The sequence below is a fragment of the Athene noctua genome, unplaced genomic scaffold (genome assembly GCF_965140245.1).
Source record: "Athene noctua unplaced genomic scaffold, bAthNoc1.hap1.1 HAP1_HAP1_scaffold_66, whole genome shotgun sequence".
In the NCBI taxonomy this organism is placed as follows: Eukaryota; Metazoa; Chordata; class Aves; order Strigiformes; family Strigidae; genus Athene; species Athene noctua.
In genome coordinates this window covers 566,385-593,496 of record NW_027437556.1, presented here as the reverse complement: position 1 = coordinate 593,496, position 27,112 = coordinate 566,385, and the positions used below count along the sequence as shown (strand labels likewise).

At 40.1% G+C, this 27,112-nt stretch overlaps 1 protein-coding gene across 1 annotated transcript; it reads left to right on the top strand.

Annotated features, from left to right (window-relative positions):
• Positions 1-535: 535 nt before the first annotated feature.
• LOC141955009 (ATPase family AAA domain-containing protein 2-like) lies at positions 536-26,897 on the top strand. Its single transcript, XM_074895081.1, has 24 exons — positions 536-605; positions 1,075-1,138; positions 2,138-2,245; positions 3,118-3,226; positions 3,449-3,564; positions 4,821-4,995; positions 6,240-6,328; positions 6,671-6,830; positions 8,417-8,507; positions 8,947-9,261; positions 10,524-10,650; positions 12,030-12,213; positions 13,756-13,941; positions 15,218-15,350; positions 15,485-15,693; positions 16,949-17,108; positions 17,561-17,683; positions 17,778-17,927; positions 19,101-19,499; positions 20,117-20,238; positions 22,203-22,331; positions 22,700-22,754; positions 25,596-25,648; positions 26,625-26,897. The coding sequence occupies exons 1-24, from the start codon at positions 599-601 to the stop codon at positions 26,895-26,897; spliced, it is 3,537 nt and encodes a 1,178-aa protein (XP_074751182.1). The 5' UTR covers positions 536-598.
• The last annotated feature ends 215 nt before the right edge of the window (positions 26,898-27,112 follow it).

Below are 27,112 nucleotides of genomic sequence, written 5' to 3'. Positions count from 1 at the left end.
GTATGCCTTCAACATTGTTTTCTGATTGGGGAAATTCAAACCATTGTCCATTGCCCATTGTTGCTCATGTAATCTGTGGCAGAGGCAGCATTTGGAGCTAGATTACAACATGCTTACTCTTACCACTGTAGAGTATTAAAAACATTTCCTTGAAACACTTTCTCAAAAGAACAAGACTTTCTGAAATAGTGGTTTTCATAGGAGCTGCATCTTAGCTAATTGAGATGACAGAACTGTTGGTGTTAAGACTGATTAGAAGTCACCCAGCCATTGGTGCAAGGGCAAAACAATATCTGTTTTCATGCTCCTCTGTGTTTTCTGATTTCTGGCACGTGTTTTGCATAAACTGGCCTTAAGGTGTTGCAGGTTTTCAGATCTATTGTGTCCTTAACATTAACATAATAGTAGAACCTGTTAGGCATCTGTGTAGTGCATTTTTTAATCTAATTTGCAACAGTACTTAAAACCCATTTAATGTTCTGTCAATCAATGTACAGTAGTTTTATCGGAAGAAAGCGACGCGAAAGGTGATGGTGAAGACACTCAAAAGCGTTACAACTTTCGACAGAGGAAAACTGTTCAGCGCTATCAAGCTCCGATGGCAAGTACGTTATATGCATAGTTCCTCTTCAGACTAATTTCTTGCGTATGAGTGAGGTTTTGTGGAATGAAAATATATATACACACACTCCTATTTACATTTCTTACCTTCATTCTGCAAGTAAATTTTATTAAATACATGTATCCTGTGCACATGATCTTTCTTTGCCATTTGTCATACTTACTGTTGATTTTTGGTAAAAAAATTACCTACATATCCTTCGAAGAACAGTAATTAAACACACTTGATAATCTTCCCCTTGTGTTCTTCAGTTCTCCTTAAAAAGCAGGTATGTGTTTTTTCATTTATACTGTGCACTGATTTACAAAAAATGAAATCCCCTTCCCAAATCACTTGCAACTTCTTCTGAAATTAGAGATGGGTGAAACACATCATGTTTTCTGCCTCCTTCACTATCCTGCTTTCTCTTAAACTTGTCTGTAACATTGTTCTAAATTCTTTGCTTTCAACAGAACCGGAAGAGCGTAAGATGTATTTTTCAGGCCAGTCACAAGGGTCTTCCAGAAGAAATAAGAGGTTGGTGTATAGTTCTTCTATAGAATAGTGATAGTTCTTCTTTATCAATAGTGCCGTCAGTCACATTATTGAATGAAGCTTTCAAGGGTTTCTGTATTGGTGGTAATTACAAGTTAATAGTAGGATTATCGATGTGGTCTGAGGGTATAAAGACAACGAATGTTGGGGGGGAGGCTATACTTTTTATTAGCCATTAGATTTTTTAAAAAGGGATTTTTACTGCCTTTTTACTGATGCTACCTTATCACTGATAAGGTGATTATGGAGGTTGTGGCAGAGATTGTGGAACTGAGATTCTTTTATTGTGGAATTGAAGCCAGCATATCTGTCTGAAAATCATAGACTATTTAATCTTGAGGGATACAAATTATTTTCTTAAAATTGATGATAATAGAGGGAGAACCTGTATGGAAGTTTTAATTTTTTGTTGATCACTCAAATACTGATTCCTCTCTGGAATCAGTTAATTTTTCCGTAAGAAACTGTTCTTAAACAGGAAAAGTGCTAAATGAGTTTATAAATTGCAATAGTAATGACAAAGGGATTTTGGATCCTGTAACCGGTTAGAGCATGGAGAATGGGGTCTCTTGCTAGATAGGAAGCGCTTTGTTTTGCATCCTTGAAAGCAGACAGTTATGGAAGGAAGGGGTTTTGAAGACAAATTTTTAAATAAGTTAAAAAGGATTATGTTTCCCAGAGTGGATACATAATGCTAAGTGAGGTTCTGTTTGTGTGTGTGAGAAAGATTGGACAAAATGAGTAATCTGTTTATGAAATTTTGTGAACTGGTTAAACATTTTACCTTCCAAAGAAAAACTAAATTTTGCTGTCACAAGGAAAGTCATGTAATGTAACTTGAAATCAGATTCATTCATAAGAGTGAAACGATCTGGAAACTTAATAGATCTCAAAGTAAATTCTGCGATAGAATTCACTTAGATTTCAATATGACTTAGTGCGTACTTCAGTTTGGTTACTTGCTTGTTTCAATGTATGCAGACGGAGACAGGCAGTCCACGACAGTGATTCCTCATCCTCATCGTCATCTGAAGATGAAGAGCAGTTTGAGAGCCATAGGAAGAACACCCATAACAGAGATTTAAGAAGGTTAATGAAATTGGAGAATCTGGGAGGAGTTTGCATCTGCCTAACTGTGAAATGTTATCCTCTTCCTCTTGTGCACTTTCTAAACTGTCGCAATATCTAATCACATCTGTTGATAGTGACAACTGTAACTGGACTCTCTAAAACTGGATTTTTAGAATTGATTTTTAAGAAGCAATTTGATCTCTAGGTGGGAATGGTGGGAGGAACACTTATATCATGTTTTAATTACTGTGCTTTACAGAGGTTTATTCAGAAAGAAAACCACTGTAAAAAAAAAAAAAAAAGTTATAAATAGAGGAAATGACTGAGGTTTTCTTACATAACAAATGCTCTAGAAGAACTATTTTAATGACGGTTTAACAGATAAGTTTTCAGCCTGATGTCTTTCAGACCTGTGTGTCTTCTGGCACATATATCGTAAAGTCCTCAGCAAGTCCCAGCACTGGTGGACAGCCTTCATCATGTTAATCCACACTGAAATAAGTATCCCCTTGGGCTGTAACTTTTTGAATGTAAAATCTTTAAAAGATGTCAGTGTATTTTAGGGGGTTCTTCCATCACACGAGTCAAGGTCAGTTCATGGTCTCCACGTACAGCATAGCTGTTTCTTGCATTCATACTGGCGTGGATATTCGTAAGTGCTAAGAGTTGTTAAAATAATTAATGCTTTAATGTCTGGAGTGACCATTTTCCTTTATTTACTTATGGATATTAAATGTAAACCCATTTGAAGGAACATTTAACTATTTAGGAAGTTTCTGGTAATTCGTGAGGTTTTTGTGCATTCGCTTCCCATCATTGTAAAAGCAAAAATCTTCTAGCTGCATCGTAAGTTAGAAAGCGCCTTTCTCTTTCTCCTTAATTCAAAACAGGTGTCTTCCACTAAACTTTGGGAAAGATATGTTGAAGAGAATTCACAAGGATCGAATGAAGATTGGAACAGGTCTGTCTGATGGTGATCCAATGCAAACAGATGGTCTGGTAAGTATTTTTAGTTCATTGTGTCAGTGAATTGTTTACAGGGCTTATAAAAGCTTTCAATAACGTGCTGTCTACAGCTACCTTGGTTAACGGTTTTTCTCGAGCAATTTGAAACTGCCCAGAATGTTACATTTGTGCTGACATGTGATTTCTGATGGAACCTTATTGTGGGTGCAGCTTTCTTTAACATGCAAAAATGTGTTCTACTGAATTTATTTTTAGGTACGATTTGATGGTGTGGGTGGTCTTTCTGACCACATTGCAGCTTTAAAGGAGATGGTCATTTTTCCACTGCTTTACCCAGAAGTCTTTCAGGGATTGAAAATTCAACCGCCAAGGTAACAGACATTGCTTGAAACTATAATTCACTTGTTTTCCGTAGAATATTTGACTGAGGTATCAATATATTTACATGCTTCAAAATTTTCAGTGATGTTGATGAGGATTTTAGCAGTAGCAAAAAGTAATTTCTTGAAAATGGATAGAATCCAGAATACGTGTGGGCTCAAAGATTTAGTTTTTGGTGAGAATACACTTTAAAGGTGTCTTGCCTTTAAAAGGTGGCGTTATGTTGTTTTTGAGTGCTATGTACAAGTCAGCTTAATTAGTTTACAAGCAAGGAGGAGTTAATTATTGGTAGTCATGTGTGTTGCTTGGAAGTCGTCCACTTGTCTCTCCCACTGACTCTTTGGTTGTGTGGTTTTTTTTTTTTCAAGTGCTCAAGTAGCAATTTTACAATTGATAAGACTTGCAACTAGAACCTTGCAGTGTGTGTTTGTGTTCGGGCTAAAATAAGAATGTGTCCACTTCTTATACAGCTAAATTAGTTCTGCATTATGAGATGAAATTATTAGAGATCTAGTTGTTAGCTTTATATGCTCTTCGTCAGCAAAACTCGATCACGGACATTGAAATATGACTTTAAATTCTTTGCTTTCAGGAACTTAAAACTATTGCAAATAATCAAAATAAAATCTCTCAGTGTTTTGCTTCTTTCTTCATTGGAATTCTCTTGAAAGAGCAGTGTATTAGTTTTTTTAGATGAAGAGTATGTTTATCTGGAAATGCAGAATATCCTCCCAGCTTTAGAGTTCCTCCTCATTTATCATCAGCAATGGATGGTCTGGGAGTCCAAATCCAGTAACTTAAAGCTTTTTGAAGGAGAATGAAATGCTTTACTACCAAATCTTGATTCTTGTGAAAACAAGAATGAATATGCAGTGCATCACTAAAAACTGAACTGGTGATTCATGTTAGAGCCCCGTCTCATCCTTCACTGAAGTTTGTTCTTGTTTGGTTCCCCCGTGCTGTAACCACCCCTGTTGGTTTGTCATCAGTTTTGGAAGTGTCCTTGTGGATCTTTTCTCAGGGTTTTGTACATCTGTGTTATATTCTTTGTTCATTTTGTTTGCTGCCTTGTTGAATTGTGCAGGAACACAAAACTTCCATCCAATTTGTCTTTTCTCACACTTCAGCTGTTACTGCTGTTGTATAGATGAAATCTTTTATTTAGGAGAGAAGAGTTGTGCGTTTTAGGGATGGGGGTTGTAATGTTTTTTTTCTTAAATCTTTTTTTTTTTTTTTGTAATTGCAGAGGCTGCCTATTCTATGGTCCGCCAGGGACTGGGAAGACACTGGTGGCTCGTGCACTTGCTAATGAATGTAGCCAAGGTGGCAGGAGAATAGCCTTTTTCATGAAAAAAGGTGCTGACTGCCTGAGTAAATGGGTGGGTGAATCTGAACGAGAGCTTCGTATGTTATTTGATCAGGTAAGGTTGAAATGTGCTATGTGTTCTGAGCTGTAACTGTAATTTTCTGTGGTGAGTATTTTTAAGAACAGTTCACTCTTTTTTGTGTTTTGTCAGTTCCTTCCACTAAAATGGGATTGCCCGTGTTTCCTTTTTCAGTGGGTTTTTTTAGGGGCTTGAAATCTTGAGGTGTACTGTGAAAGATTAATAAACAAGAAAACCTCTCAAAGCAAACGCCCACCCTCTGCCACAAAATAAAACAAAAACGCACCACCAAACTTTCCCCCCCCCCAAAAAAAAAACCAGCCACAAAAAGGGTTTCAAGAGGCAAGAGATATGAATCATAGAACAGAATCATTCAGGTTGGAAAAGACCCTTGGGATCATCGAGTCCAACCATCAGCCCTGCTCCACGAAGTTCTCTCCTACACCATATCCCCCAACATCTCATCTAAACAACCCTTAAACATATCCAGGGATGGTGACTCCACCACCTCCCTGGGCAGCCTATTCCATTGTCTGACCACTCTTTCTGTGAAAATTTTTTTCCTAATGTCCAGTCTAAACTTCCCCCATTGGAGTTTAAAGCCGTTCCCCCTTGTTGTGTCACCTGTGAGAAGAGACCAGCACCAACCTCTCTACAATGTCCTTTCAGGGAGCTGTAGAGAGTGATGAGGTCTCCCCTCAGCCTTCTCTTCCTCAGACTGAACAGTCCCAGCTCCCTCAGTCTCTCCACACAGGATTTATTCTCCAGGCCCTTCACCACCCTCATTGCCCTCCTCTGCACTTGCTCCAGCACCTCGCTGTCTCTCTCGTATTGAGGTGCCCAAAACTGGACACAACACTCCAGGTGTGGCCTCACCAGTGCAGAGCACAGGGGGACTTTCACCTCCTTATGATATGGTGGCTTTAGATCAGAGGGAGAAAGATACAGGCTAAAAGCACGGTCATTCAAATTGATAATGGAAGCTTGCTTCCAGAACCTGTAATTGAATTAAGTCCCGGCTCTGTTCTCAGTGGTTGCCAAAGAGCTGTAAAAAGTACTGGTATGATTTGTTTCCTATCACCCAGTCTCAGGGGGGCTGACATAGGCTGCTGTCTTCTGTTACTCATGGCACTTACTCCATTTGCTCAATTAGTAGAGATCCCTGATGCTAGTCTGAAGATCTAGTTCTAGTGACCTTCCAACCATAACGTTTTTCATGCATTTTCTCTTTAAAATAGTGCTGGTTTACTTCTGTCAGCATTCCTGTGTTTTCATTCCAGGCCTACCGGATGCGACCTTCAATTATTTTCTTTGATGAGATAGATGGTCTTGCTCCTGTGAGGTCCAGTAAGCAAGACCAAGTTTACAGGTAGTACATTTTTTGTACCTACGTAGAAACTGCTCGATCTTTGTGAAAAGAAGATCACAACCTATTTAACTTTGTGACACATTCATTTATCCTGAAAACTAGTAATACAGTGCTACTAAATTTCCGTTGATTTTTAAACAATAGTTGGAAACAATTCACTAAGCTTGAGATCAGCACAAGGCTTGTGTTACCTTATCTATTTTTTGTATGTCTTCAAATGAGTCACTAATCTGTTAAAAATCAACTAAAAGCTTATCCTTTTGGGGTGATCATTGGAGAAGGCCATGTAAAACATAACAGAATTTACTAAACCAGTGAATTAAAATTATATCTTCCTGTTAGCTCTCTTGTTTCAACACTTCTGGCACTCATGGATGGCTTAAACAGCAGAGGAGAGGTTGTGGTAATCGGAGCCACCAACAGACTGGATGCCGTAGATCCCGCTTTACGAAGACCGGGACGCTTTGATCGAGAGCTCCTCTTCAGCTTGCCAAATAAAGAGGTAAGAACTTAAACTGTCTTAATGCTAATGTAGCAGAGTCCATCTTTATAACAAAACCATGTAACAATGCAGTATCACTGAGCAGTTAAAATCAAAACTGGTTTTGTACAACGTGGACGAAAGAGGGATATCTGGAGAGACTGTCTTGTACTGTGGAGGGCAGATCTGATACTTGAATATTTATGATTAAGTTCTGTAATTAGTTCTGGTTTCACTGTGACCAGCCAAGAAAATGGGATGCTTCTATCAAATGTTTAAGAAAGATTGAATGTATGAATTGGCTACAAATTACTGCTATCTCATCTTGGAAATGAAAGAAATGGTGTGCACACAAGAATTTCATTTTTGATAACAAAAACCTTAACCAGGGTGCAGGAGTGAATGAAAATTTCCTGTTGCCAAAGCAGTTCATGCTTGCTTACTTATTTAATTCACTTGGGCACTTTCACCCTGAATTGTTCTTGCTCTTGGTTTGTGAAGGGGTAGCAGCTCTTCTGTGTTGGATTGTTCCCAGGCTGGGTATCCTGGGAGAGGTACTTATTAACAGGGATTTGGACAAAGGGGTGAAGGACGCTGCACAGGTGGAGGGCTTGGGAAGCTTCTAGCTCAACGGTGATAGCTAAGCAATGAAAGTATTATAGCAACCAAATAATAATAATATCATTCTAATTCTATTATAATTATTTAATTACAATATTATAGCAACCAAAACATATTGAAAGGGTGACGACAGCGTGCAAAACTGGAAGGCTGGTTTTGTGTTTTCCCTCTGGCTGTCACTGACACTTCTTTTTCTTTTATTAGTGCTTTTTGGAAAAAGGATAAAACACTTACTGGATTGAAGGCTGGTGAAAGTGCACTAAACAGTGTATTTAAAACAAACATGTGTCTCCAGTTTTTACCTGCTCTCAGCAACAGGAGAGGGGGCACCATGAAACAGATCAAATATGCTACTCCCTACTGTGGAAATCTAGAAATCTGCCCTAATTAATCTATGTACCAGGAAATACTTAAATGAAAGTCTTGCTAATTGGAGATGAGGATAGGCAACATTTGACACTTTCTGGATCAGTGACAGTAGTTTGAGTCATAATTATTATTCTTTGTTACAATTGTAGCAATTTGAAATGTTGTGCTAGGACTGTTTTCCTTGAATGCATCTGCAGAAAAGCAAATTTGATGAACTAATGAGACTGTCACCATGAAGTTTTGCTGAATTTGAGAGAATTTTCTTTGGTCAAAAATCTCTGTTTGCAAATAATTTAGTTATTTTTTCACTAGAGGTTCTTCCTTAGGACCATTAGGTCTTCTACTTGTGGAAACTTACTTTTTATGGAAGCTATAAATGCATTAGATTTCACTGCAGACCCCCAGGAAGAGTTTAATGTAACAAGTTGAGAATGATTAAATATTGTGCTTGAAAAAGCAGAGAGCATATTAACTGAACTTTAAAATTCTTAGAAGTTTAGTAGAGAAGAGAATTATTTGTATTATTGTGAGGTTTTTTGGGGTTTTGTTCTGTGGTTTTGAGGGTTTTTTTAAGAAAAAACCTGGGACAAACTAAAAGGCAACCATTCTGTTTCCAGTCTAGAAAAGAGATTATAAAGATTCACACGCAAGGCTGGAACCCTAAGCCATCGGACAGGTTTCTTGAAGACCTAGCTGAAAAATGTGTTGGTAAGTTTGAAAACTAAGTGAGTTACTGTATGTGACTGAGCCCCAAGGAATCTGGGCTTGTGTCAGGCTCTACCCCAGCTCTTGTGCCTTGCCTGCAGAGTGAGGCGGTGAGGCAACTGGCACGTCTTGGGAGCAAATAACGACAATGTCAGATGCTTCTTTTCTTTTGATTTTATTTTGTCTGTCAGAATGTTGAACGGGGTTTGGGCATCTTCCTTGGGAGCAAAGTTTTGACTGTGATGCTGCTTCATAAGTGCAGGATATCAAGCTGCAAACCACATAACAAAATTTCTCCGCAGTGCAGTCACTCTAAATTCTCTCTTAACCAGTTAATGTTGGGCTGTATACAGAGTCTTTCAGGGTTGCACTTTAGAAACCTTGGCCTTTACTTCTGTGTCGCCTGAAACTGACCTAACGTGATTCTTGTTTTGTTTATTAGGATACTGTGGTGCTGATATTAAATCGTTATGTGCTGAAACTGCCCTCTGTGCTTTGCGTCGCTGCTATCCTCAGATATACAAAAGTGATGAGAAACTGCAGTTAGATACCAATTCTATTAAAATAACAGCAAAGGATTTTGTCGTGGCTATGAAGAAGATTGTTCCATCTTCACAGAGGGCTGTGACTTCACCTGGGCAACCGCTACCCCCTATTTCAAAACCACTGCTTGAAAACACCCTAGCAGAAATTTTACAAGCCTTACAGAAAGTATTTCCCCATGCAGAGACTGCACTAAAGGAGAACCAACAGCAAGGTACAGCAAGAACATCCACTTTAAAATTCTGCCAGGGCAAAAGTTCTGGTTTGTGCAGTCAACATAGGCAAACCTCTCAGCTGTAACGATAGTAGAATGTGATAATATGCATGTGCACAGTGCTGCATGAGAGCTGTGAATGACTTGTCGTTTGGAATAGAGCGCTGTGTGTTCTCTGCTAGAGCACCCTGTTTCTGACAGTAGCTAACACGGTATTTGTAATTTCTAGAGATGGATCTAAAGTTTAATGTATGGGGCACCTCTTTCAAAATAAATGTGTAAATGGGGAGACAAGGGTATTTTTACATGAATGCTTCTAATTCCTGTCTGAAGACTGTCAGGACCACAAGACAAGGGGTTTAAGCTAAATACTGGTTTAGGTGTCATGACTTTTAACCATAGTCTCTGAATTGAAATGTTTGTGGATCACACTGTACACTTGCACGTGAGATCAGAATGTTCTAGGAGTGGATACTTCGGGGCTTGGCTTGCATAGCATATGTCACCTCATGCTCCTGACTGTATCAGCCCTGATCAGGTTTAGTCTGTCAGTTGGTGTGAGCAAGTAAATGTATCGACTCACTCCACTCCTGATTAATGGAAATTTGTGAATAGTTAGTTGTTATGCTCATTCCTGGAGAATATTCCACCAATATTGCTCCCAGTAGGTCTGGGAGATGTATTTGCATTGGGGAAAAACAGAGGCAAAACTCCACCAGCCAAATCAAAGCAGAGAGGCTCGGGGATTGGTAATGGCATTCTCTCTCTGCTGCCCGCTTTACCTTATCTCCTCCTTCAGTGATCGGCAAGGAGCCGTATTTAGTAGGTTATTATATTCTGACTTACTAGTCCGAGACAAATTGAAGTCTGTGGCCATCGCATTCATGCACTAATTGCATGAATCGCATTAATTGCTCCACATCCAGTGGGGGAACCTCCTCCAGAAAGAAGTAGCCTTATTGGGTTTTTCACGTGTCTGGGAACTACAGAAGTTGTTCCTAATCGTCTTTATTCTAAGGAAAAAAACCTCCAAGTTTTCACCAACAGAGGGATAATAGCTTACGCAAATCACGGGATGTAGGACAGCTTTGTAGAGACTTGTGCAGTCTCAGATCTGTGGTAGAATGAACTCCAGAAAATAGCTTTCAGCATGTGCCCTCAAATACAAGTGGTTTCCAACACTGAGTTAGAAGCTTGATTAATGGATTAATGTGATATTGAGAGATGGACTATTGAGGAAAGTTAACAAACTTATCTTTCAGACAGTTTAAATAATATTTTAAGAGATGATGTGATTGACAGCGATGAGGAATTACCATCAATCTTTGAAGATGAGCCAACTCATAATATGCCTGATAGACAAAAGGAAAGCCTCCTCACTTTCAGCAGGTAAATGTTTATCCCCTTTATGTTTATGTTTTGAAGATGGCTGGGTCTGTAAAGAGTTTTGATGTGAAGGGTGGTAGATGAAGGAGTAAAGCGGGGGGGGGGGGGTGTGGGGTGTGTGTGATCAGTCTTTGCAAGACGTAAGGGTGAAGGTCCAGCTGGTTACTAATGTTATAACGGAGTACATGATCATAACCCATTAAACTGAACGGCCCGGCCCTCTTTTCCCAAGTCAGTGGTCTACAGACTATTAGAACATGATTTAACCCATGGTATTCCTTGAAAGACTCAAGACCAGAGAAATGTGCTGTCTGTCCTTCTAGCTAAAAAACTCCTATGGATTTGTGTAGCCATCTTTTGACCTTCTACCTTCCAGGAGCGTTAAACCAGTAGCAAATTATGTAGCAGAAACAAAATTGAGAAAGGGCTCGTTAAAACACTGTGAGAAAAACATAAATGATGTCTGCATTTTGTAACTTTCACCTACTAAATTAATGTTAATCTTTTGACATTTTACTGTGGAAGTCGTATAAGCCAACAGTTGAAAAAAGAGATTCCTGTCATCCCTGTAGTGTCAGTTATTTTTCTCACTTTCTGTCACTGTGCTGTCCAGAAAATCTTTGGACTTGCTGAGCTTGGTTAGGTCTCTAGGATCTTGGACTTCACCCAGTAAAAGTACAACAGTATTGGGGTGGAAAAATCAAATGCTTTTCACAAATGTGTTTTGTGGGAGTAAAGCAACATGACTGAGAAACGAATGCACAATTCAAAGTGAAACAATTAGAGTGGCTGAATAAAACAAATCTAAATCTTCTACGTCTTCAGTATACCGCTGTAATTTAACCGATCCAACTGTGCACTTGAGATAACAGCTAATGTGTTTCAGTGCCCATGTTATTTTTTTTTCTAAAAATATGGTTCTGCCCCTTCCTTCCCACAATCTCCAGTAACTATGGCCAAATTTCAGCTAAACTTGACAGGTGTAGAGATCTCACAGTTACTTAAACTGGTGCGTATGGGTGGTGAAGAGATCCAGACTAGTGTGTGCTGAGAGTTGTTTTCCCCCATATCAGGTTACTGATGAGTTGTCATGTGTGTATTGAGCTGGACAGTCCCCCTGTGGAATTGAAGAGCTGGTACTTAACTGAGCCCAACGAAGAGCAGACACGCTGGGGATTGGCAGGTTTTCTTAGGGGAAGTAGGGTACCTGTTTGTAATAAAATGGGCTGTGATGGTCTTCCTGATCACAGGCCAGCTTCTTATTTGCTTGAAAATGGAGAGTATTTACCAAAAGAAAAAAGTGCATAGGAAAAAAAAAAAATAACATCTGTATGCCTATTCATCACGTCCTTTTCAAACTTACTTTCTCCTTACTGTTCTAGAAATGCTCATTATCAGCCGACATCTTGCAGGCCACGGTTCTTAATAACTGGAGATTCAGGATATGGGCAAGCTTCTCATTTGGCACCTGCAGTAATACATGCCCTGGAAAAGTTTCCAGTTTATGCACTAGACCTAGCTGTTTTGTTTAGTAGCGTCACGTCTCCAGAAGAAACATGTGCACAGGTATCTGTTTCCTCTTTAATCTCCTAAAATACATGAACTGTATGTAAACCAGTAAAGTAAGCAAAATTCATTGTTAATGGAGTTGGCCTGGCTTGAATGTGCTGTTAGGTTTACTTTTGTCTGAAAATCCGCTTTTTTTTCTAGATCGGATGACACTAAGGATGTTGTACATGCCCATATTTTCCATTTCAAATTAAACAGTGAGGATGTTGTTAGCAGCTGGAGAAGATGGGAGGTGCTGCTAATAAACGTCTCATTATGGCTAGGAATCCTGCCAGACTCGGTGGGATCCAGAATGTTGTTTTCATTGCTGCTTAAGACTCTGTGCTCCCAGGAGATAGCTCTGCATCAGCCCGACTGTTTGTCGTGCACTTTCTGTAGCCACCTTTTATATTGGTAAAGCAATTGAGGTTTTAGGGAAAAGAAGTGTTTCTTTTTTATACACATACAGCTGCCCTGCTGCAGTATATGCAGTAGAAGCATTAAGATTCATGGAACACTTGCATTGGTACTATGGTGTGGGTTCTTAACTAGAAAAATTAAATGTAAGCAGATTTAGCACTGCTTTCCTTTTTACTTGTAGGCAGGAAATCCATTTCATTGTTTGACATCACTGTATTAAAATATTCTGACCTTTAATAGCAGCTTTTCAGAGCTGTACAAGTAAGGACAGACACATTACATGGCCAGATACTCTTTAGTCGTATAAGAGGAGCAATTCCTTTCTTGTTATGTGGTGGTTGCACCTGAAGTCCTATAACCTATAGTCGCTGCCCAGATATACCACATGCACTTCTCATCTTGTGACAGGCACTCCCAGAATACTGATAATCCCAAAGGGTGCATAGAGAAATTTGCTATGTGAAAGGACTGTTGCCATTCTCCTCATGCAGTAGGTGCATGTCTTCCTTTGTGGTTGAGGTACTACCTGTAGGAAATGGCTTGTGATCTTTCAAAGCATTGGGATCTGGTCTGATGGATCCTTTGGTAATGAGAGGCTGTGCGTGGCTGACCTATTCAGACAGGCTAAAGAAGGGTCACAAATCTTACAAAATGTACTTGAAATTATGAATTGTAACCAGGCCTCTTCTACAGTCTCAGGCCTCATCTTCTCACATAGGTCTTTGGTTGTTCTGACTCTGCTCCAGGCTGACTTGAATATGTGCCCACTCTGAATTGAAAATGGTGTCGCTGCAGTCATGTAGTGATTTACCCAGACTAGTACATCTTGCTGAAGGGTTATCTTGTTCTCCTGCTAGTCTTGGGCACACCACCACACCAGCTGAGTTGTGAAACACTTTAGGAGTTATCTTACGCCTAGGAAGTTTTGAAATCGGTCAGAAATTCAGATCTGTTTCTATCTGCGTAGCAATGTCTATATTTGAGTCAAAGTGAAACTTTTACCTTCTTGTTAAGAAGTTCTTCTTCTGCTGGTTTGTTTTGATGTTTTGGCTTCGTAAGATAGCTTGACTCTTAGTTTGACGTACTCGTTACCCTATTCTACATGGTTTAGTTTTCTCATCCAAGCTTTTCTTTTACCAGCTGATGCGAGAAGCTCAGAGAACAGCACCAAGTATCATTTACATCTCACATATCCATTGGTGGTGGGAGGCTGTTGGACCTACATTGAAAGCTACTTTTATAACACTACTGCGGAACATTCCAGCATTTGCTCCAGTTTTGCTGCTTGCAACATCTGATGTGTGTCATGCAGATCTCCCGAACGAGGTACTTCTGTTGATATTTGTCTTATTTTTTTTTTATTCACTTTCTTGTTAATTGATCAGTCCTTTAAGAACCAGAGTACTGTGCCCTGTTAAGCAAATTTACACTGTTAGTACTCAGGCACCCTAACCAGGTCTCTTAAAATTTGCTTAAATAAAACAATGCTGAAGGCATTTGTGTAAAGTGTTTTCTGAGTAAAGAGATTGACTTTGACCCAACTTTTCCACCTTCTCGCACATTCATGCTTATTAGACAGATGTATAAATTTACTTCAGATCATAATTCCAGTGACTTCTAGATAGTTAGGTATGTTCTTAGTCAAGAATATACAGTGTTTGCCATGTAAATGGGAAAAAGATATTTTTACTGAAAACCCTTTACTGAAAATGAAAGATCTTTTTACTGAAAAAATAGAGTGGTCACACCATTAATGACAGAATGTCATTTCAAATTTAAATACCTCCATAAAAATTTCAATCTCCATGTAAGTGAACGCTTTACAAATTAGAAAGCTACGTTCCAACTTCTCTAACTTGGTAGCAGATTTTCACCTGTATTCCTTAACACAATTCAGTAGGAGTACATGCGTGGCTTTCTAGACATCTGAGAGTGTGCATTAAAGAAAGGTGTTCCAAATGTGAATATGCTGCTCTGATTACCTTGTCTCAGTTACTGGGGGGGGGGGGGGGAGGTGTGTTTGCTTAGCTAGATGGTTTTATCATCAGGGGCTTTGAAACAGTTTAACTTTCTACAGAAGTTTTTAAGCTGTTAATAAATTCCTTCTAAATTAAGTATTGAAATTCCTTCCATACCTTTTGGTAGTAGAGATTGAAAAATGGGAGTAAAACTTGGAAGTATGCAACTTCAGACACCTCACTGAAATTAATTTTCAAAAAACCCAAACCAAAAAGCCCTCACTCATCTGCTGAACCCTGCCCGTTCCTTCTGTAGTTGCCATAAAGATTCAAACTAAAGGGCAGCAAGGCAGGTAAATGCAAAATCATCAGTCTTGGAGGTGGTGAATGTCACCACTTTATCAGTGTGTCATATGGTCCCTTTGCTGGGCTTGAGCTCTAGGGGAGTTTCTTAGAGAAGATACGTAATCTGCCGTGCTAACCTATGAAAATCTAGCCTTTTAAGGCCAAGAAGATAACTTTTTCACAGTTTGTCTTGTCTAGATGATTATTCGGTCTAATTTAGAAAGGTACTCATCTTTTTGGAAGAGAATATAAACTTGTGTAGCCTTCTATCTGTAATATCTTTTCTCCTCATGTTTTAGATAAAAGACTTGTTTATTAATGATTATGAAGTTTTCCAACTCCACTTGCCTAATAAGGACAAAAGAAGAAAGTTTTTTGAGGACTTAATTATAAATCAAGCTGCTAAACTTCCTGCATCAAAGGGCAACGCAGGTGAGGATATACTTCTCTAGCTGTAAGTTAATAGGTACACAGTATTTGCTGTGGTGGTAATTTTCTATCAATAATTTTCCATATGCTTATGTTTGAGTACCATAAATTGAGTAGAAGTTTCTGATTGATTTAAGCTTGTCAGCCACTGGAAGAACTGCCTGAAGAACTGCCTGTAGCACTGCCGCCTAAGCCTCAAGAGCTGACAGAGAAAGAAATAAGACAGCCGGAGGAGCAGAAGGAGGAGATGTTGCATCACCTTAGGGTTTTCTTACGGAATGTGACTCTCAGACTTGCCGCTGATGGATGTTTCAGAGCATTTACAAAGCCTGTTAACCCAGGGGAGGTAAATGACTGTTGTCCTTTAATACCATTTTATCCGTGTGTATTCATCATTTCTCTCTGTCTATTTCTCAGTGTTTGTGTTCTCTTTATAGGAAGGTTTATCTTTGTTTTTCGGACCATACTGTTCTGGTCTGTCAAGAAGCAGGAAGTGAATTTTGCTTTTGCTGACTCCTTGAGGCTCTCGAGTGTCTGTTACTTGACTATTCACTGGACGCCCTGGGTTCCTTCTAAAATGCCATTAGAATTTTAGAATATTTTAGTCAGAAGGGACCTGTGGCAGTCATCTAGTCCAACTACCAGTTAGACCAAACATCAACACAGTTTGCTCATTAAAAGGCTTTGACGTGTAGGCGTGTTACAGCACTGAAAAGCAGAGAGATCTCTTTCTTTATTCGAAACAGTATCTATAGGACTGTTTCAATAAAGTCTAAAGCTCTTTCACTGACTGTTGGTAGTTTCTTTGAGAACAAGAGTAGAAGCAGTAGTTTTAAAATAAATGTTAAGATTCTATTCTCCGTTTCATCTGGGGCTCCTCAGTATGAGATCAACCGTAAGGGCTGTATGGTTTCTTCTTCCTCCCATACACTTCTGAGTCTCTTTCTCATTGAATTTATTGAATAAGTCTAAGCCAGGGACATATACTTCCATGTCAGCTGTAGTTTTAATAGAGCTTTGAGTTTCAGCAAAGTCCTGCTCCCCTAAGCATCCACTGACTTGTTTTTCCCTTTACTTCTAGTTTCCGAGATGTGAATAATCTAAGCAAACATAGATGTCCTCACCTAAACTAGTCATTAGGCTCCTTTTATGGTCTGAGAAAAGAAATCAGCACCTCTGGGTCCAGTTAACTCATTCTAAACTAGATGTCTAGGACAGATGCTTCCATGGTGTAATTCCTGCAGCCTTTTCCTTGCCTCCAACAACAAAGAGAATCTTAGGTGGCTTCACTGAGAAAGGTTTCTTGGCTGGGATTTTCTGAAGCAAAGTGAAATGAATCCCACTCTGGGTGTCTGTTTTCTTCCCTGCCCCACACAGGCTTCTGACCTCCCTGCTGCTTTCTTTCCCTCTTCTGGTCTGTTTCTTCAAAGCCAGTTGAAGTAGCCCTTCTATTTTCAAGAAAAGAACTTGTTAATTTCTGTGTTTTCGGATGGATCGTAAATATTTGGGGTTTTTACAAAGTACTTTATTTGACTTTATTAAAATAATTAATTTTGGTAGACAATGTGTTAAATCTCTGAGCATGTTTATTTCATTTGTAGGCATCTGATTATGCCAGAGTTATTAAGCAGCCCATGGACCTGTCGACCATTCTTTCTAAGATTGACTTGCACCAGTACCTGACTGCAGAAGATTTTCTAAAAGACATTGATCTAATCTGCAGCAATGCTTTAGAGTACAACACAGCTGAAGATCGTGGAGGTGAGGATGTGTTTTTATCCTGGATTTGGAAAAATTTTAAATTTATAAATTGATAGATGTCATCTGTGGGATTAGATCATTTTAAACACCCACAGAGAGCGTTTCTTGCCAGGTTGCTAGTGTTGTAGCGTTGAACTACGTGGGTGTGAAATGGCGATAGAAGTGTTGATCAGTAACTAGTGCTTTTGCTTTAATAATTAACTCTTATGTTGGTTTATATATCTATATATAAATATATATATAAATATATATTTTTTATATATATATATAAATATATATATATATGTGAGGATATATATATATATATATGTGGAGATATATATATGTGGAAAATATGCACTGAGATAACCTTTCATAACCTACCTATGACAAGAACAAATCTTTCTAAGTAGTCAAAATAAAGGATTTCATTGGCTGGTAGAAAATACTCAGTTCTGCCTGTAAAATTTCAGGTTGCCTCATTAGGCACAGAGCTTGTACTTTGAGAGATACTGCATACGCCATAGTGAGGGCAGAACTGGACAAAGATTTTGAACAATGCTGTGAGGCGATTGAAGAATCTCGTAAGGAAAGAGGTATGTTTTTTGACGCTAAGGACTTTAATACTTGTCTTAGTATTTGTGACCAACAATGCAAGACACAATTCTTTGGTCTCTTCTTTCCTGCAAGGCTGTAGCTCTTCAACATATACTCCATCTTACTGCTGTGCAATGCCAAAGCCGAACTCTGTTCCTGGGTATAAGGAAACAGAACCAAAGTGTAATGAAAAAATGAAGATGCCAGCAGCACCGATAAATTCCAGTACACCCTGCTCTAAAGGCAAGTGGCATTTTATTCACACTTTCTTGGAGACGGTGTTAAAGTCAACAGTGCCTTCTCTGTTCTTATCACATAACAGGTTACTGTGATGCCTGGTTCTTCATGCCAGAGTCATCATATTTTTTAACTTGCTTCAAAATATGAGATAAATCCAGAGATCATTCATTCAGTATGGTTATGAAGGTCAAGTACAGTGGTTAGTTTACATCGTAAGATACTGGCCTTGATGGCCCAACTGACATGTAATGGCTCCTAAATTGCTACCTCTTGAAGCCAAAAATGTTGTACCTGGCAGTTGCTGAACAATCAACTAGTTCTTAGTTATATAATAACAGCATTTTTCCCTTTCCTGCCCAGAAATGCTAAACTCTATGCTCCCTCTTCCTGTGATTTCCAATTGAAGGGGGAAAGGGGAAAAAAAATAGGGGAACAATCATGATAGATATGTAAAGGAAAGATCATGATTTCCTCACTCTTCCTGTGAAAAGGACATGAAAGAACAAAGGGACTTGGGTGTCTCCGTTAAAGCACATGACATAGTGTGAAGTTTCCTGGGTCTCACTGGCATGACTGAGAATTTTGCCATTGACTTCACCCATATGCTTTGAGCGGTACTCCCTGAATACAAAGAATGGTGGCTTTTTCTGGAAGGCGAGAATGCGAATTATGTTTTAAACAAGGTTAACTGAATCAGAAAGCGTATGAGGCATAAGTGTTTACGGACAATGTTTTCTCCAGTAAATATTCCCTTAGAATTGTCTCTTTAACTCTGCCCAACACACATTTAGCTTTTGAAGTTTACAGCTTTAAAACGGATTTGAAGAAGGGCTTGTCTCCAAACGCTTTTCTGTTTATCTAGATTAATTCACGGAGTAAGACAGTAAGCAACTTCACCTAATAACCTTGCTTTGCAGTAATACTTCCTATCAAAAGTAAGAATTTTCTGCTCAAAAAATCTTGAAGCTGATGGTTTTGTGAATGGAAAAATCTAATAGCAAATTGACCTCATTAATTTGCAACTCTTTCTCTAGACACATGTAGGGAGACAGACACTGGTACTTGAGCTTCTTTGATCATTTTCCCTGTAAGTCAAGTAAGATGAGGATGCTGGATTTGGAAGGACGAACTGCTTGGGTAATGTTTTGGATTACTTTTTCTGGTATCCCTTTGTAGGTGTATCAAAAAGAAAATACAAAAAGAACAAAGGCTCTTTGGGTATCAGGGCAAAGAGGAGGAATTTTCAGTTCAATAAAGAAAATAAAGTTCCGGAAGAGCAAAATGAGGTAGAGAGCAGTGAAGAGTCTCCAGAAAAACATGTTTCTAATATGGATCACGCTGAAGTTGAGCCCACACGGGATTACTCTGTGGAAGAAAATGAAAATGTACTTCGAGAACGACAGAAAAATGGGAATGAAAATAAATCTGGGGCAGAAGATGAGACATTTTTCCTTTTCACAATGCCTGCTTTTGAAAAGAAGAGTGTCGTGCTTCCTGAACCTTCAGACCTAGGAATGAACAGTGAAGTGATGGCTTGCCAAGTAGCAGAATGTTTGGAAGAAGGAAATTCAAATGGTAAGTGAAAGGTCAAACAGGTCATGTAGCTCCTTTTTATTCCTAAGAGGGTTACACTACTTAGTAGGATTTGGTCATCTTTAATGCCATTCTGTTATTGCTGCTGTATCTCCCTAGAACCAGCACTCAATGTTTCTTGCATAATGATGCCGCTCCTTTAGTTATGCTAGCCAAACTCATGGGTTTTTGCAGCTGCTGTTTTTTTGATTCTGAGGTGTGTTTTTCAAATGGCACCAAGCTGTGCTTCAAGCAGTGTGGAGCCAGAGTCACATGTGGAATAGAAGACATATGTCCTAAAGTTTGCAATGTAAGATGTGTTTCCTAGCCTGAATTACTTTGCAAGTTTTACCATGCAGTGCTGTAATGGCAATGTGACGATATTTTTTCCCCTGCTGCCTTCCGTAGTGCTTTTTTTTTTGTGTCTGAGTTGCTGATTTTTATGGATCAGTGACTTTTGCCAGAAAGAAAGTGAAAGTCAAGCATTTATCAGTGAAAAAATGGTAACAGTTTTGTCTCTGTCATTCCAGAAAGAACTGTGTTCCAGGTACAGGATACTTCACTGATACTGTATTCCAGATAAACAGAAATTCTGACTTAAGAAATTTGTGTCATTCCAGATTTCTGGGTATGCTCTGTAATTCATGAAAGATATTCTCCGGTCGAAGAGCAGCAGGTGATACATGTCAAGCCATCCACGGGGACTGCCACACAGCCAACGATTGTCGATTACCAGTTCACAGTAAGTCTAATTTCTGTTTTGTTAATACTGAAGCGGGACGTTTTGTTGCTATGAGTACAGTTGCCAATTAAATGCCAATTAAACAATGGCAATTAAAACAATATATGGGGAGGATATATAGCTTGTGAAGTAATTGAACTGGTAATGGGCTATGACTGTTGTGTTTCCACACCTGGTGTAGACTGTTGTTCTTGCTTTTGGTGAACTAAATTTTAGGAAACTGGGTTCTCTCCTCATTTTTTTAATTTAAGAGGACTTGCTGAATTTTAAAATAGCCCACTGACAACCTGCTGGTACTGTTGGTTAGTGATGTCCTAACAGTTTCTGTGATGGATTTGGGGGTTTTGGTTTGGTTTCTTGCAGGTTTTTATTTATTAGGAACCTGAAAAGGACCTCTATTTCTACAAGTGATGACTTTAAACCTGAAGTTACCAGGCTGGCATAAAGCTCATCATGGCTAAAATACGAATACCTGCTTTTCTGAAATTCTTTCAAAATCCAGTGTTAGAATTTTGCATTCATAGTTACAGTGTGATAAGGATTTTCCAGTCTCTTGTAGGAGAGAAGTTGCTATCCTAGGCTACAACTGGGGAAAGACTTAAAGATGGGCCCAGCTGCAGGGAGTAAAAGAGGTTCCTTAACATGAATTGGAGAGGGTAGAAGAAGGACCTGATCTTCAGGGAATATTGCAGTGAGGAAAATTAAGAAAATGGCTAGGTTGCAGTCCTGGAAGTTGGCCAATGCAGAGGAGGGCTGCTGTTTACCTGCCATGATGAGAAAGGGAATATTACATGGATATTTCCCCTGTTTGGGAAATTGTGGCCAGACAGGAATCCCCTTTGGTGAAGGGGCTCGTCAGCACAGTTCTGTCATATTTTTAAGCTGTGACTTAATTTGTAGAGGTGAAACTAACTTTTTAAAGCTGGCTTCCTACAGAAGCAGATTTCAGGGAGGGGGTTTTGTTCATGTCTTCCTGTGTATGCAGAGGAGCCACATAGGTTTTTCATAGAGTCAGGGTGCTAATAATGTGCTCCAGGGTTATTGTCCACTTGGCAGGTGGTAAGTACGATAGAGCCTTTGTATATGTTTCAGCTGCAAGGAGTGACACAGTCATGAAATGCATCTGATGTGAGGCAGCCAGACTTTGGCGATGGGCAGTTGTGAGGCAGTAATACTTTCATTTGGTATGGCTGCTCTGTTAAGCTAATCTTCACAGCCTCACACACCACCCAGATACTAAACAACTACAGCAGGGGAAGAAGGTGCTGCCACTCCCTTGTTCCTGTTGCTTTCCCAGAGATTATCACATTCACATCTTTACCAGAAACAACTATGTGAGAGATGGGTCATCTGCTACAGGCAGAGATACTCTACTAGTTTATCCACTCGTCAGTTTAAAGGCGGGAGCTAACGGATCTGACTTTGCTTTCTGATGTGCTTCAGACACCTGAGCAATGTGTTCTGCCAGCAGCTGTAGGCACAGTACACGTTCAGGTAATGGTGAGCCCCTAAGGATGCTTCTGTTTCCAGCTGGCACAGCTGTATCTAGAAGATCCATTGTGTGGTGCCCTGCATTGCAGAAACAGTTTCTCTCATGAAATGCAATGGTGGCTTTGCTGTGGCAGCTGCCCTACAACAAAGTGGATTGTGTCATTCCCTGCTGTTCTGGAAGCAGTTGATTCACAGTTATGATTGTTGATGTGATTCATCAGTAATAAAGTATTGTCTGAAATTTAATCCTTCCTTTTTTCTGAAGTGTGAAAAAAACCAACCTCATTTTCTCCAGTTAAATCTTGTGAGGTATTTTATCTGTTCTCTGAAGCATCACTCATTTTATTTAACAATATAAGGAAGTAGGATGTCACTTGTGTTGTGCTGTTACTGTTTAGCTTCTAAAAACATAAAGAGCCTATGCAGAGGTTCTTGCACTATTCTCAACTTGCTGTTTCCATTTTTTTCTTCAGCAACTGTTGCATTTTGTCACTGTGGCAACTGAGAACTTCAGTATATTTCAGCTGGAAAAACTCTATGCTGTTCTTAGTCACTGCATTTACCAACATCGGAAAGATTACGACAAAACCAAATTAGCGAAGGTACGTTTTTCTTGTCTTATAGCACTTTCCATCACTGTTATGCATGTGTGTGTTACGCATGTACATGTACTCTAGACATCACGCTTACTTAGCATGACTCTTTGCTGCCTAGTTACCTGTGTGACAAGACTTTTTCATTTGTCTGGAAGACATTTATCCGTATTGCAAAACCATTGTTGTATTTGGCATAATTGTTGGCAGCTTCAGCAGGAAAAGGCTTGAAGTCAAGGGGTACACCCACACAGCCCTCTCAAAAGCAGTTAACCTCAGTCTGTCAGTAGTGCTTCTCCAGAACCTTTTTAGGGGCGGGTGGCTGTGAAATGAGGGCGCTTTTCTCAACCTGTTGCTTCCTCTTTCTCCCCTTATAGGCAGAGGTGGTGATACTTCATATAGCAGTCATTCCGTTCTTGAAAAGAAATTTAAGTATGAGACATAACAAGACTTTGAGACTCTCCTGTAGTCTCATCTTAACCTTTTTTTAACTAGTGTGACTCAAGCATCTTTAATTTGACATAAGGGGTGTTTTCTGCCTATGCTGGTTTAATGCCGAGTCAAATTCTCTGATCTCTTCCTGTAAGAGAGGCTCTCTGAGTTGTCAGAACTCAGCAGAAACCGTCCAGAGGCACCCATGGTCCCAGTCTGGCATTTCCAGTATCAAATCCATTTAGATAGGTTGGATATTCAGTCTTCAGATTCAAGATCATTGAATCCAGTTGTCTCCGAGATGCTTGTGCCTTAGAGAGATAAAATTCTTCATGCCTCTCAGTCTGCCTTAAAGAAGAGGAAGCCTCTTCTCTTTGGCCCTGGTCATCTCAATCCCTTCTTCCCACCTGGTAAAGAGTTAGAACAGACACTCCATTCTGATTGTGCAACAGTGAGGATTACTTGGATCCAGGGAGCCCATTCCTGAAATATGTGCCCGTCTTTCATCCCATAGAATGACGTAGTTTAGCATGAGAAGGGATTTATTTACGTTATCTCAGGGCTTGTGAGCTTTTGTGACTTAACTTTTAATGCTTAAATTAAAAGTGACTGGGTTTCTTTGTTTTCTGCTTCTACCTTTAGCTTTAACATATATAACAATATCTCGTATTCAGAGTGACTGTGCAAATCAGTCAGGAACGAGCTCTGCTGTATGTAGAGATGGACTCTGAGGAATTACTTGTTAGAGTGCAGAAAGTAACATTTCCAGCTTTTAGCTGTGGCTTTTCAGGAACTGCCTGCTCTTTCTAACTGTTGAAAGCACTGTTGATGCAGATCCATAGAGTCTCCTTAGCCTCCTCTCTGTTTTGGATGCATAAGGGTGTGTTTGAAGCTACTAGTGGGTATAGAAAGACATTGTGGTGGTGATACCCTGTGTATTTGCTAAGTATTACTAAGATTTTCATGTATGTACAGATTCTTTTTATGAAGACATAAACAGAGTTCTTAAGCATATATTCATGCTGACTGCTACTGTCTTTTTTTCTTAATAGGAAATGAAGAAAGAAATTGCAGCCTTCAGTTATGCTCAGTGATAAAATTGATTTCAGCATACTTTGTGATGTTTTCATTCCATGTTGTTATATGTGTGTAATTCAACAAAGGTTACTTCTGCATATTTATACATATATTATATAGATCTTAAAATACTTTCTTAATAAATTTTAAGTGCTTTGATAGTTTTGTCCTATATATAGAAATGTACATATATGTGGCATACTGCTGTGATTGCCTTTGGAATGCTGCAGATCTGAATATCTCCCAGATAATTTCAGTACCTTTCTTTAAAAGAAAACAGTTGAAAAGGTGATATGCTTTTATCACTGTTTTCCACATTGTGGGAATACATTTTTCTGAAATAATCTGTGGGGTTGTATAGTCCATGGCTTATTACATAAAGGTTTAAACCACGTCTCATTTTGGTATATGAAAAGTAAATCCTTTAGAAACCTCTTCACACATTTCAGAGGGAGGGTTTTTTTAATTACCTGATAGCACCTTAAGTGGTTTTCATAGAGCAACAACCTGAAGAATGTGGGAGAAACACTCCTTCCACAAATGTAAGAACTTCTGCTGTGGCCTATTTTTGCCAGTCAGAATAGCCTAACTTGAAACAAAGCAAGATTTACCCCTCTAACTTGCTAAGGTAAAGTTTATTCTTGCTTGTAATGACAATCTCGATACTGGGGAGTAGCATTTTAATAGAAATTGCTAGTTGCAGATGAGGTGATCTTGTAGTTGAATTAATTTGTAACTATTTTTCTAGTAACCTGGAGAGAATTGTATCTCCTTATTACATAGAAGTGAATATATTGTTCGTGATAAATATATTTAGAATAAAAGCAAAGCAATAGCCCATTTTGAAGATTTATGACTCTTCAAACCAGCACATTTCTCAGTTAATTGGACAGAGTTATTTTTTTAAAATTAATATTAAGATAGGCAAAGCTTAATTTTATGAGAATAAAATTTTGTATCAGTTGCAATAAAATAGGTGGCACTAGACTTTGCTCTTGTGTTAATGTCATCTCACATACAGAATGTCTGGTGATAGTGAATGCCTAACTGCAGTCCCTCTGTGTGTGTTTGGTTTCTTATGTTTTAGCTTTCTTTTTTTTTGTTTCTTTCTAGTGTGTTTGTCCAAACCTACACAGAATTTTTTCATCTATCTGTGTTGTTTGGATGAGTATTGATAAAAAATGAATCCCCTTGTTGGGTTTTTTTTGTCTGCTCTACCTACTTTCATCGCAAAGTAATTTTTATCATTCAAAACCTTACCCTTAAAAACCACTGTGAGTCTGAAGACTTCAAAATAAGGACTGTATGTGAGCAGCTTACCCCCATCTTGCTGTATTGGTTATACAGCAAAGGCAAGTCCAGGAGGAAGAAAATCGACACTGAAAACTTGCATTTCAGTGTAATGTGTTCCATTGGAAATGTAATACAGGAGTTAACGTCATTTTTCCTTCTCTTGGTCTCCACCTTGGCTGCTGTCACCGATTCTCGATGGGACTGTGGGGGTGGTTCGCCGACCGTGTTCCCCAAGATTACGCTTGGAAAAACTGAACGGGAGTGACTGGAAATGAGGAACCAGGAACATTACTGGGATTGGAACTTTTGCTCTTCCAAGCTTTGATCAGACTCCTTCCTGTTGCCAGTCTCAACAGGATACTGTACCTATGCAGTTTTAAAAAAAAATTATAATGGTGTAAATCTTGATCTTCCATGACCAATGGTTAACTCTTTAACAGTTCCCATAAGCCACCTCTTTCTCTTTCTCAGGGAAACAATCACATTTTACTGTCCGAACTAAAAAGGCAAAGAGTGATGAAAGAGTACGTATAAACACAACATTTTTGAGAAGCAGGCAGGGGGAGTTTAATAAATATTGACTAAAATATCTAGGTATGTACTAAAGGAAAAGGTCCCCTTTCTCCAAGTTCTGTAACAAGACAGAAAAAAAAAAAAAATAACGGGTGTGTGTTTTTTTCCTCAGAGTCGTTCCCTCTGCACTCCTCGCCCCTGGATTGGGTCTGTGGAGCCTGCGGCAGTGTTCTCCCTCAGCGACAGCTCGGGGCGCCTGAGGGATGCTCGGGGCTGGCGGTGGCAAAGCCGCTCTCCCGGGGCTGCGGCCGACGCGGTCCTCAGCGCCCGCCTGGGTGTGTGGCGGGAGGGTGCTGTGATAGGTGGTAAGCTGACTGTTCATCAAATTCAACAAACTGTAATATGAACTATTGCATATTGTGTAATACTAACAACAAATGCTTCATTGAACTAACCTGATAGTGTAAAAAAAAAAAAAGTGACAGGAAGGAGGGGGGGGGACAACAAGAGAAGAAGCATCTGTATGTCAGAAGATGTGGAGAATTGCAGGCGCATAATTGAATAAAACAGGAGGATGTTCATGACCATGAATCTCATTATGCAAAGAGATTACTGGGCCTAGATTGATAAGAACACTACAGACTCAAGAGGATCATCACATTCCAAGCTACACCGTGAGGAGGACCCACAGCCTTCCTCCCAGAAGACCACCCCCCACGATTTGAAGACCCCTGACCGTAGTTTTAACAACTTCTGTGCAAGCCTAAAGGACTGATAAGCTAATTACCATATGAAGCGGGAGTAGGCGGGTTCAAGTAATGAATATGTATAGGTGTATAATGACTATGTAATACTTTGTAGTATAAGATTGAAACAGAGTGCCCTGGAGGGTGCGGTCCGTTGTTGGAGCAGGAGACTCCCCGGCCGCCCAGCGCTGTTTCGCTTGTTGCCGCTTGCTAAATAAATAAATTGGGAACTCTGACTCAGCCAGTTTTAAGAACTCAGTTCATAACGGGTGCCAGCGCGGAGCCGAAGTTTGCCGGCGGAGGAGCAGGCCGCGAGGGCGCCGCTGCCGCCCGGCCACTGCCGGCCCGTCGCCCCCGTTCTTCCCTGCCGCAGCCGCTGCGCGCCGGCACCTCGTCGGGAAGAAGGGCGAGGGGACGCCGGCGGCCCCCGGGCTGCGGCGCCGGGGCAGGTCCCCCACGGCCGGCCGCTCCTCGGCGGAGCCGGGCCGCCCTCCAGCGGGTGTCTGCCGCCTGACGGGCGGGGCGGCGGCGGGGCGGCTCCGGCCCCGGCCCCGCTCCCTGCTGGGGAAGCCGGGGCACCGGCCGCGGCTGCCCGACCGCCCCGCGCACCCGCCCCGGGGCGGCGAGGCGCCGGGAGGATGCGAGCGGGCGCCGCGGGAGGCGGCGAGGCGAGGGCCCGGGCGGGCGGCGGCGCTGGGAGTTCCCGGCTCACCCGCCGCCCCCCGCCCT